At 40.3% G+C, this 12,791-nt stretch overlaps 1 protein-coding gene across 3 annotated transcripts in view; it reads left to right on the forward strand.

The window, feature by feature from the left end:
• rev3l (REV3 like, DNA directed polymerase zeta catalytic subunit) overlaps positions 1-12,791 on the forward strand; it is a 171,669-nt gene that overhangs the window by 120,931 nt on the left and 37,947 nt on the right. For 2 of the 3 annotated variants that reach the window (XM_059982930.1, XM_059982931.1), the window contains 5 exons: positions 31-142; positions 3,933-4,048; positions 5,155-5,273; positions 6,825-6,943; positions 8,433-8,574. In XM_059982930.1, the coding sequence (XP_059838913.1) occupies positions 31-142; positions 3,933-4,048; positions 5,155-5,273; positions 6,825-6,943; positions 8,433-8,574 (608 nt within the window). The remainder of the gene's footprint in view (positions 1-30; positions 143-3,932; positions 4,049-5,154; positions 5,274-6,824; positions 6,944-8,432; positions 8,575-12,791) is intronic. The other variant, XR_009514473.1, reaches the window with a different exon arrangement.

Below are 12,791 nucleotides of genomic sequence, written 5' to 3' on the forward strand. Positions count from 1 at the left end.
ATTTGAAACAATATTCATTCATTGTTTCAGAACTCAGGACCCAGGCCCCATTACTTGTTAGATCTGGTGTCACAGGTCTTCAAGTCTCTTATGTGAATGATGAGAAGGAGTTGTTTCAGGAGCTGGTACATAACATCAGAAGGTACTATTTGCACTTGGTTATTATTGAAACACTAGTAATTTCTTGAGCCCTCACGCCTACCTCAACCTTCTAAGGCACCTGTGTCTCATCCAGATCTGAATAGTATAAACAGGTTGCTAATATAGGCAGTGAAGCGGTATAGAGCAGGCATGTGCAAACTGCGGCCCGTTAAGCTTTTTAATCCGGCCCGCAGAACTTGATGAAATTATATTAATAAACCTTGTTAACGTTTTTTCCCCGCAATTCTGGCTTTTTCCCAATAGATGACGCACTCTATATACATTGACCCTTGTTGAGGTGCAGCGTATTACTCCACATTTGCGCTTTACTCTTTGTTCCGCTCGACCTATTTGTGTGAACAGGCTTTCAGCGTCATGAATATCAACAAAGCCAGCCACAGATCCAAGTTAACTGACCAACACCTCAGATCCATCCTGAGAATCGCCACAAGAAAACTAAATCCAGACTTTGATGCGCTGGCTAAAAAGGGAGACCAACAACACTGTTCCCACTGAAATTAAAAATGTTTCTTTGTTGTGTTTTGTAAAAAAATGCATTTGAAAATATTTTTTTCAATAAGCCTTACATGTTACATTTCTGTTAAGTGATGGACATGAGTAGTGCGCAGGTGCACGTACGGTCTCAAAATAAAAAATGCGCTCCAGATCAAATAACGCGCTCCGCATACTGGCGCGCTGTCATTGTTCTGTCTTTGTGCTGGTCGTTGTTGAGTTTTGGCACAGGGGACAATTGAATAAGAAGGAGCAGGACAAGTAGACCTGCATCTCCTATCGTTTTTGAAATAAAGACAGTCAGGAGGAGAGCGATGATGATAATATCTTGAAGGATAACAGAATTTTTAGTGCTTTAAAATAATAACTGTTACTCTTTAAAAAAGCTGTATTTTATTCATTTAATTTTCAGTGTTTTAAAAGTCATTTCAATAAATAGCTAAATACCATGGGACTTCAAAGACAGATATTTTGTTGTAATGCATTTGTTCATTTTCAATTGAAGTTAAAGCACATGTTTTCTACATATCCCATGATATTTTATTTTCTCTTATGAGGTGTATTACCAAAACACTCCGTCCATCTGCTCCTGGTCCGGCCCCCCTGTCAAATTTTAGAACCCTTTGTGGTCCACAAGTCAAAAAGTTTGTCCACCCCTGGTATAGAGATACACAGATGAATGAGAGCTGGATAGCTTTGCCTGATCTTTAGAAATTAATTGCTGACTGTCAGCATGTAGGTGAAGAATAGCAGCTCAAGGACAAATCCCTATGCTATATGGGCCCTTGATGTAAGGCAGGGAAGAGAGGCCATTGCTGGAACTCCTCCGTGTCTACTATTCACTCATTCTCACTTGGCTTTTGTGTTGTCCTGACTTTATCAGGAAAGCTGAAATGAAAACAGACAATGAGTATCACCTAAGGTGTAAGAAGGAATCTGAGGCTGCCAAAAAAAGTGAGGGAATTATAGATTCAGATTCCTTTATTTATCATGTGTGTATTGAGCCATACGGTGCAATGCATTGTTTCCATTAATAACCAACACAACCTAAGGATGTCCTGGGGTCAGCCAACAAGTGTCATCACACATTCCATCGCCAACATAGCATGCCCACAATGTTCAGCAGAACAGTACAAGCAGCTACAACAGCAAAGCAAGCCTCTTTCATTCGCGCACACTCACATTTGTACTGAAAACACACCCCATCAACCCCAAGTCCAGCTGCCTCCAGGCTTCAGGCCTCCAACCTTCAGTCCCTGGCCCGGATTCACAGACATCAGGTTGCTGACATCCGGACATGGCAGCTCCAGGGGATTCAACCTGCTGACCTCGACTACTAATTCACTGGTTTCTGTCTTCAACTTCCAGGCTTCGACCTCTGGTATCAACCCCAGAACACACTGATCATGTGACTTTGAACTCTGTATCTTGACTTCTTGCGTGGACCTCTGACCCTGGGATGCACCAACCCAGGGGATTCACCAGCCCTCATCCTTGGGGCCAGCCAACCAAGGTCCTAGACCACAGGGATATCTGGTCTTTGTCCTTGGTGCTTGCTGACCTGACCCCCGAGGAATACTAGCCTTTGACCAGAGAGCACTCTCACCTGCTCTCCAGCCACTGTCTCCTGCCCTTGGCTCTTCATTTACTGCCCCTGACTACTAACACCCTATTCATCTCTCTCCTTAAACCCTAACCTTTCCCCATAACTCCCCTCACTGTCTCCAAAACCATCCCTACAAACCTGAAAAAGCAAAAAGCCATCAGAAAATGCTATGGCCTGCAGAGCAGTGCAGCACAGTTTCAGTGACTAGGTTCATTCCTTGAACTCCTGTAGAGCTTTCACATCTGCTGTGACTCCAGGCATTCCAGTTTCCTCCCACATGCCACAAACGGGTGGTTTGCTGGATTCATTGGCCATTGTAAATTACTTGAGTGTGTAAGTAAATCATGGAATCTGAGAGGATGTGATAAGAATGTGAAGAAGAGATTACAAGAAAAATTAGTGAGAGAGTATATATCCTTACTTAGTATAAATTTGTACAGAAGCCTGAAAGCACACAATGATTAAGGAACACCTTCCCCTCTGCCATCCGATTTCAAAGGTACATTTAATGTCAGAGAAATGTATACAATATACATCCTGAAATTCTTTTTCTTTGCAAACATCCACGAAAACAAAGGAGTGCCCAAAGAATGAATGACAGTTGAATGTTAGAACACCAAAGCCCATCCCCAGCTCCCCCCTCCCATGAGTAAGTGGCAGCAAGCAATGATCCCCCCTCCCCCCCCACCAGCAAAAAACAACATTGGCACCCGCTACTGAGCACTCTAGCGAGCAGCAAAAGCAACAGCAAAGACCCAGACTTGCAGTACTCCAAAGACTACAAGTTCACCTGGTATTCTACATACCACAGGCGCCCTCTCCCCCAAAGAGAGAAAGTGATGCCTACGTTTCACAGCAAGTGAAGAGGCATAACAAACAGCTCACTGGTTTACAATGTTATAAAGTCCATTGTGTCACTTTTTCTGAGCTCTGTGCCCAAAGATCTTCCAGCTCACACGACGCACCGGTCCAGGACACCAACCTTCTGCCCATCTCCAGAGCCCCGAGATCCTGGGCCTCCAAAGGCAAGCGGAAATCTTAGGCCGCACTCTTGGCATGTCAGATAAGTGCTAGTCATGACACCTCGAGAGCAGGTCCCATTCCCACAAAGAACTGAAGTCAGCATGCAACTCCAGGTCAGGGTCTTCAAAAGAACCCTGAAAGGAAAAAAAAAGAGAGATTAAAGATAGAAATAGAGCTGATTCTGGAGATGCAAGCAAGGGAGTCACCGTTTAGCGCAATCTTGACTAAGCTCTGCCCTCCAAATGAACATTGAACCCATGAACATGACCTTGCTACTACTTGTATTTCTGTTTTTGCACTAATTTAATTTAACTTTTTTTTACTGGTTTGTTTTTTTTCTCGATATTATCATGTATGCATTGTACTGCTGCTGCAAAGTTAACACATTTCACAACCTATGCCGATGCTATTAAACCTGATTCTGATGGGCTGTGAGCCCTCCTATGTCATAGGAAAATGTGGAAGTGCTAATAACACTTAGCAGGTCAGGAAGGAGAAACAGAATTAATGTTTCAGGTTAAAACACCTTTATCATAAGTCTTAAATCCATACTGAAATTATAAATTTTCTGAAAACTTGATCTGGTTTTTGTTTTCAGTTGAAACAATATGTTTTTGCAAAGTAATGGCATTAAACTCCCATTTATTAGGTTTGACCCTGATATTTTGCTGGGATATGAAGTTCAGATGCATTCATGGAGCTACCTTTTTCAGCGAGCTGCTGCCCTGGAGGTTGATCTCTGTCAGATGGTCTCCAGAGTTCCAGGTAATGCAGTCAAATTGGCAAGTGCTCTGTTATATCTTTTAAAAAAGCTTCTTCATTTTACCATTCAATGCTGAATGCCAGCATCTGGGAACTCTGTTTATGTGGCGTTAATAGCATAACAATGGGTTTTTTGGTCAATGGCTTTGTGCCTTTTCTATATAATATACGCAATCCTTCCCAATCTCTGCTCATTTTAATCTAGTCATTATAATCCTTGTAACAAACAAGGATTGTTTATCACCTAAACTGTTATCACTTAAAGGGTGGCTGTAATCAAAAAAGCATTGCCCGAGGGTGCAATAGAGCTAGAGACTCTGAACACCATTTAATACCTTAATGAGCATTTGAATTGTCAAAGCATTGAAGGCTACAGGGCAAGTACTGGTGAATAATATTTTTGGATGTCAGTGTGAATGTATTGAGCTGAATAGGCTGTTCTATACTACATGTCTATTCTATTAAATCCCAGACACACAGCCTTTTTACTTCTGTTTCTAGCTGTTTAACATCAGATTGGCTTGAACTGGATCCTTCTGTCCTCTGCCTATTCACCCAGTATGGATCCATCTGAAAGCTATTTCACCTTTCCAGCCTCTTCCATAATTCTAAAGACATGACTGTTCAGTGACCTAAATCTGCATATTTGCTTTATCCCCCTTATTCCACAGTTTTCATGAATAGTGAGCATTATCAGTCTTAAGATGCGTAATTGACCCATTATCAGTTGCTGGGTACTGAGGACAGTTCTCAATTTCCGTAAATACTGCTTATAAGACGTCCTGTCCTTGTATTACTACAAGTAAGCTTTTCATTGTGCCTGTCACTTGAACAGGTGGAGGGGAGGGCCCTAGAGGGATATGGGCTGATCACAGGAAATTAGGACCAATGGTCAGCAAGGGCTGCTTGGGTTAAAGGGCCTGTGTTTGAGCTGTATTGTTCTAATAACTAAGAACTTGACTTTGAACTTTAATTCTCACAAACACCCAAAGCAAATTACCATGAAAGTTGTTCACACTGAATAGAATATAGGTATTCCAAAATTGTTAGTAATATTGAGAAGCTTTGAATTGATGCATATATGAAGATTTCAAAACTCTTTTGATTAGGTGAAGATAAAGAAAATCGCTTTGCTCCAGAAAGGGATGAGTTCGGTGCAACTGCCATGTCTGAGATAAATATTGTGGGACGAATCGTTTTGAATGTTTGGAGAGTGATGAGAAATGAGGTAATGGGTCTGTTCAGTAAAGTGCAATATAGGTTCAGAAAATGAACCTATGTTGAGGTCAGCAAATGTTGCATATTTAATGGTCACAAGGAGCTACCATTCCTAAATTTTGATACCTAATTTTTCCTCCAAATAGTATTATGAAATTTGTGGACAACAATTGATATATGTTTGAAATGTACGTTTTCTTTTAAAACAAATCCAAGATGGTTAATATATGTAATTAGGTTGGTTATCTTAATAGCTGTGAGATGTTATTTAAGGATGAACTTATAGGTAATAAGAATTTTTAGAAATAATCAACATAGGTTTCAAAGGGCACTCCACAGACCTTGTAAAATTATTTGATGACTATAGGGGGAAGTGCATTAAATAGAATGCAAGAAATTTAAGTAAATATATAATGAGATATCACACGAGAAGTTATCAGGAGATTTTTTAAAAATGGAGAATGTTGAAAGTTCTTGAAAGATTTTTTGCAAATGAAGGAAAATTTTCATCTGTGTCCCTAGATTTACCAATGTAGGATTTCGTGTTTCATGAGATCCCTTGCTTTGATTATACAGTGAAATAGATTTTAATGACTTTGCTATCAAACTAAGTTTTCAAATTACTGGCTGTTGCTCAAAGTATGCCAACAAACTTCTATTTCACTCTTTTTACATGTTACAAAGTGATAGAAATTTTCTAGTGCACTTTGTGATCTTAAAAGGATTTGACAATTGTATCTGGATCAGTGTAAAGGGAGCAGAGTTTCAGCTTGTCAAACATAAAAGTAGGCCTATACTCTAAATCCCCTAGAATTATTAAAATTTGACATGGTAAGTAGAAAGAGGAACAGGAATAGGTCAGTTGGCTCCTCAAACTTACCCTGTCATTAAATATGATCATGGCTGATGTCCCCAAAGGCTCAACTCTTCTACACCAGTCCCTCATAGCCCTCAATCCCCTGGACTTTCAAAAATGTACCCACCTGCTCTTTAAGTACCTTCAGTGATCCAACATCAGGAGTGGAGACTTCCAGAAAGTCACCGTCATCCACAGGATGCAATTTCTGCACACCTTGGTTTTAAATGTCTGTCCCTCATCTTGTAATTATGATTGAGTTGCCACCCCCCCAGTGGAAACATCTCAACATCTACTCTGTCATGCCCCCTTAAGCTTCAATATGCTGTAATAAGATCATTCATCATTCTTCTAAACTCCAGAGAATACAGATTTAGTATCTTGTTAGAGTAGCTCTCTTACCCCAGTGAATCTCTCTTGAATTGTTTTCATTGCTAATATATATCTTTTAAATAAGAGGACCAAAACTTTGCATAGTATTCGAGGTATAGCCTCACTGTAAGTCTGTACATTTGTAATGAAACTTTACTATTTCTCAGCTGCAAATCCCTTGCAATTAGGGTGATAATGCCACTTAGCTTCCTAATTATTTTCTGGACCTTCCTGGTAACTTTTTATGAATAATTTTTAATAACACCTAGTTCCTTCTGTACTTTGCTCATTTGCTGATTTTCCTCGTGTTGATTTATTTTTTTATTTTTTCAGGTTACTCTCAACAATTATACTTTTGAAAATGTTGCCTTTCACGTTCTTCATCAGCGTTTTCCACTTTTTTCTTTCCGCGTCCTCTCTGACTGGTTTGATAATAAGACAGATGTATACAGGTAATCTTCTAGTTAGATTTTAATAGATAACAAATTTTGTTATCTGTTCTGTTATTCAGTCCGAGTTTTATCAATGAAGTTGTACTTTGGGAAGTGAAGTAACAAGTTGTAAATGTACCAAACCCAGTGACTTTGGACTTGGATTTACTGGCTTCCAGTCATTAGTGTTGAATTATTTTAGGACCACTTTCGTGAGTTACAGGGTCATAGAAACTGGCTCCGCTGCTTTAACAAAGGTACCTACCTGTGCTAGTCCTATTTGTCTGCATTTGCCCCCACATTTCTCTAAGCCGGGGTTCCCACCCTGGGATCCATGGACCCCTCAGTTAATGGTCTATGGCATTTTAAAAAAAAGATTGGGAACACCTGCTCTTAAACCTTTTTTCTTCATATACCTGTCTAAATGTCTTTTAACTGTTGTAATTTTACTGGCTTCAACTACTACTGATAGCTCTTTCCACAATCTCTCTGGGGAAGTACTTACCCCACAAGTGCCCTTAATGTTTTCTCCTCTCACCTTAAATCTATGTCGTAAGTTTCTTCTTCTAACTCAAACTCTAGTTCTGGTAATATCCCTGCAATTTATTTCTTTACTCTTTTTAGCTTACTGGCATCCTTTCTACAGCTAGGCAACAATAACCACAACAGTGCTTCAACTGTGGTCTCACCAACATCTCGTACATTTATACCATGATGTCCCAGCACTTGCAGTGCCCTTTATGCTGAAGGCAAGCATTTTCAATGGTGTCTTCATCTCCCTGACTACCTGTGCTGCACTTTCAAAGAACTTTATCTTATACTCCTATGTCTTTCTAATTGATTATTTTTAACAAGTATATTTGCATTCAGCCTTGGTATAAACCCCCAAATGCAAATGTAATTAATATTCAGAAGAATTGTAACTGCTTTCATAAATTGAAGCATTCAAAGTCCTCATTGTCACGGTTTCAGACCACTTTAAATATTAAATACTGGCTGTCCAGCAGCCCTCTCTGAGCTCCAGGAATGAATAGGGGTATAAATTGTGAGAGGAGTTTTTATCTTAATTTGAATGCGTATTTTGGTATCTGACAGCTGTATATATGAAACTCTGAGACAGCAAATGCTCCTGTCTTCCGACTAATTCGGTACTGAAACTTGTACATGTGGCCCTTTAAATCTGAGAAGAGTGAATAATTGGAGAAGATTGAAGTTTCCAGACAGGTTCTTTCAGATCTAAAATAGGGAATATTCCACATATCCTTGTATTTAATCCTTCAAGGGTTCCCAACCTGGGGTCCGTGGTCCCCTTGCTCAATGGTATTAGTCCATGGCGTAAAGAAGTTTGGGAACGCCTGTGTAAGAGAAAATAACTTGGCACTCATTTTTCCTTCCTTCCACTGTACATTTCTGTCATCAGAATCATTATGTGGTATAATAAGAATGTAAAAATAACTCCTATACAAAAGTCTGCAATGAGAACAGTAGAACCATTTCTTATCTATTACAGATGGAAGATGATTGATCACTATATTTGTCGTGTGCGTGGAAATCTAAAGTTACTGGAACAGTTGGATATGATTGGAAGAACAAGCGAAATGGCGCGTCTCTTTGGCATCTTATTCTTCCATGTGCTGACAAGAGGTTCACAGGTTAATGGTTATCTTTCAAATTGTGTGTCTGATGCAGAAAGTCTTGCACTGGTATAGGCCCTTCACCCCATGATGTGTGTGCCAACTATGCCAGCAATTGAAACTGCACTTCTGCCTGCACGTTGTCTATACCCCTCAGTTGCCTGTCTGTTCAGTTGTCTATCTCAATGCCTCTTAATCATTGTTACATTATCCCATCCACCACATCCCCTGGCAGAGCCTTTCAGGCACCCACCACTCTCATGATCACCCAAGTCATACGACTCGGAACTTAACGAATGAACCATTCTGTATGCAAAAACAAAACGACTTCCCATCTTAATCTCCTTTAATCTTTCTCTTCTCATATTTGAACCATTCTGTCTAGTATTTGACTTTTCCATTCTGGAAAAAGGACTGACTTTTTGACCCTATCTTTGCCCTTCATAATATTATATGCAGGTCACCCCTCAACCTCTGATACTCCAGGGAAAACATTCCTAGTTTGTCCAACCTTTCCTTATAGCTAATATTCTCTAATCAAGGCAATATCCTAGTGGTAAACTGCTTCTGCACCCTCTCCATAATCTCCATATCCTTCCTTTAATGCAGCAACTGGAGCTTCAGACAGTGCTCTAAATGTGGTTTTACCAACATTTTACACAGTTGCAAAATGCTTTCCTAGCTTATTATAAACACTGTGATTGATGTGGGAAAGGATGCTCTACACCCAATCTACTTATGTTGCCATGTACAAGAACCTATGTATGGGCTTCCACCTCAAGACCCCTCAGTATGTCAGTGTTCCTAAGGGTCTTGTCATTTACTGTACATTTCTTACATTTGACAACATATATCTTGCATTTAGTTAAAAATTCAATCTGAATCCGTGAAGTGTTTGATAACTTTAAAAAGCTGTTAAAGTAATGTGTTGAAAACATCTGAATGGGATTTGCCTTTCACTTATTTATAACTTGTAGTTAATTAAATTCCCATAATGCATTCTTACATAAAGTAGGAAACAGGTTATAGTTCTGAGTAAGCTCGGGCTGATGAACCATTGAGTATGGTGTGCACAGTAGTTCTTAACTTTTAAGAGTAAAGCTTTTATTGCACTAATATATTTTCTCCCTGTCGTATCCTTTTCCTAAATTAAACACTACTTCTGCACAGTGTCTATATCCCTCAATTCCCTGCTGGTTCCTTAATCCCTCAGTTCTCACCTGTTCATGTGTATGTGTAAATGCCTCTTAAACGATGCTGTCATATGTTTCCACTGTGTAAAATACAGTGTACATGATAGGTTGCATTAAGTTATGGAGAATAACTGGTTGATTGAAACTTGTTGTTGTGGAAAAAACTATGTAAAGATATTAAGATGTTGAAAAGGGTAAAGGTTTCTCATGTGGAATTGTAGACATCACATTTTGACCTAGCTATTTCAAAAAGGAGACATTGAATGGATATGTGTAAACAGAATTTAAGTTGAACATAACCTTCATTAGATCAAGACTTTTTCTCCTTGCGCTGTTGGCCACTGCTTTTTCTGATAACTTGCATGTGTGATGTATGGAGTAACATTTCAAAATTTATTCAAAACTTGGTTGTGTGATGAACGTTCAGAAAGATAGAGATAATCTTCAATGCAGAGAATACTTAACGGAGAAAAAACTACATGGTTAAGTGTTAAGAATTGGGAGTTAGGACTGACTTAATTGCTCTTGCAAAGAGCAAATGTGAGTCTATTTGTCATAATGACTTTGTGTCCTAGATGGATGAAAGTGGTGTGGGGATCCAAATTGAGGAAATGCTCCCAGAGGGTTTATGGTTAGAAAAGGTTAGAAATTATGGAGAGCTGTGACTTGACCACAGATCAGAAATTTAAAATCAAGTAGTTGGTAGACCAACAGAATTATGAGATGTTACAAGAGGATAGATAGAGGGAAACTGTTTCTTTAAGGGATATTGCATGGGCAGAGATTTAAATATTTTAGCAAAGTTGCAATGAGGCAAATCTTTATTCAGAGGTCCCAGGATGTGCTTCCAACCCCCTCTTCCACCCCCCACCCCCCAACCTATCAGAAAAGTCTTAAGGCTCTTTGCTTTTTTGGACAGTAAACCTAACCAGTTTCCCTCCACCACCATCCTTGTCTGTTTGGCAAACTGGTCCTTAGTCAGAACAATTTCTCTTTCAGCTCCTCCCACTTCCTCCAAATCAAAGGTGTAGCCATGGAGATTCACATGGGTCCCAGCTATGCTTGCCTTTTTGTTGGCTATGTGGGACAGTCCAGGTTCCAAGCCTACACTCCCCAGCTCCTTCTCCACTACATTGACAACTGCATTGGTGCAACTTCCTGCACTCATGCTGAACTTGATAATTTCATCAACTTTTCCTCCAACTTCCACCCTGCACCCAAGTTCTACTTGGACCATTTCTGACACCTCTCTCCCCTTTCTTGCTCTATCTATCTCCATCTCCGGTGACATCCTTTAAAAATCCACTGACTCTAACTGTTAGATTGACTATACTACCCACTCTGTCGCTTATAAGAATGTTGTTCCCTTCGCTCTTTCCTCAGTCTCTGCCACGTCTGTTCCCAGGTAGAGACTTACTATTCTAGAATATCTGAGATGTCCTCCCTTTTTCTCCCACAAAGAATCAGGGTCTCCCTTCCATCGCCACTGATACTGTCCCCACCTGCATCTCCATTTCTCACACATCTGACCTCACTTCCAACCCTCTCCCTCTGACATAACATCTACAGCTACTACCATCTTCAACTGGATCCTACTTAAGTACATCTTCTCCCCCACCTCCCTGCCACTTCACCACTTTCCATAGGGATTGCTCTCCACATGACCCCCTTGTCCATTCATCCCTCTCCAGAGATCTCCTCCTGGCCGTTACAACTGCCCCTACACCACCATCGTCGCCACCATTCAAGACCCTAAACAATCGTCCCAGGTGAGGCCGCACTTCACCTGCGAGGCTTTTGGAGTCATCTGTTGTAACTGGCGCTTTTGGTGCGGTCTGCTTGACATCTTGAGACCTGATGGAGTTTGGGTCACTGCTTCATTGAACACCTTTGCTCTGAATGCTGAAAAGGGCAGGATCTCCCAGTGACCACCCATTTCAACTTGACTTGTCATTTCAATTCTGACTTGACTGTCTGTGGCCACATCTACTGCTACAAATGAAGCCAAACAGGTTAGAGCAACAACACTTCATTCCGTCTGGGTAGCCTCCAAACTGATGACAAGAACGTGATTTCTCTAACTTCTGGGAAATATTTCCCTCTTTTTGACTTTCCCTCCCGCTTGATCTATTTTTCTATTGTCCATTCTGTTTACCCTCTCGCCCCTTCTCTTCTCCCCCACCCTCATGACCTGCCTGTCAACTCCCACTGGTTCCCCACCACCTTCCCTTCATTCCATGGTCCACAGTCCTTGACTATTAGATTCTTTGTTCTTCAGCTCTTTACCTCTTGCACCTATCACTCCATAGCTTCTTAATCATCTCCCTCCCTTCCCCCACCCATTTCCTCCCCTCACCTATTACTGCCAGTTTGTAGTCCCTCTTTCCCCCCCCCCCCACCCTTTTCTGGCTTTTGCCCCCTTCCTTTTCCATCCTGAGGATCTCAGCCTGAAATGTAAACTGTTTATTTCCCTCCATAGATAGAGCCCGACTAGCTGAGTTCCCCCAGCATTTTGTTTTGTGTTGTTTATTCAGATTTAATTTGATTCATATGGGTGATGAGAATAGAGTTGATCAGGTATGTTATGTAGGATTAGATGTTAATATCCCTTATTTGCACTCTTGAGATATTAGACAGGCAATGCAGGGAGGATAGTTAGGACGTTTGTGAAGGAATAGCACAGTAATGCATTTGACAAGATTTCTTGACTAGAAATTCACAAAGATATAGATTGGGCTAAATGGCACTGTCCTTTGGTAGAGCAATTCTATAATACTGTGATGAATGAATGCATCTTTGCAAATTAAAGCACCCTCACTTTTGGATGTGCTTTATTTTAAGAGTGTAGAACTTAATAGCCAATATTTTTTGCACAGATTCCACAAAATTGTAAAATATGACAAGTCAAACTGTTTTTGATTTACTAATGGTAGACTTTTCGAGAATTTCAAAAGCTGCAGGTGCTAGGAATCTGAAATGGAAACAGAAAATACTTCAGCATATTTGGAAAGATAAACAGAATAAATATCTTAAGTCAAAGGC

The sequence above is a fragment of the Hypanus sabinus genome, chromosome 10 (assembly GCF_030144855.1).
Source record: "Hypanus sabinus isolate sHypSab1 chromosome 10, sHypSab1.hap1, whole genome shotgun sequence".
NCBI lineage: Eukaryota > Metazoa > Chordata > Chondrichthyes > Myliobatiformes > Dasyatidae > Hypanus > Hypanus sabinus.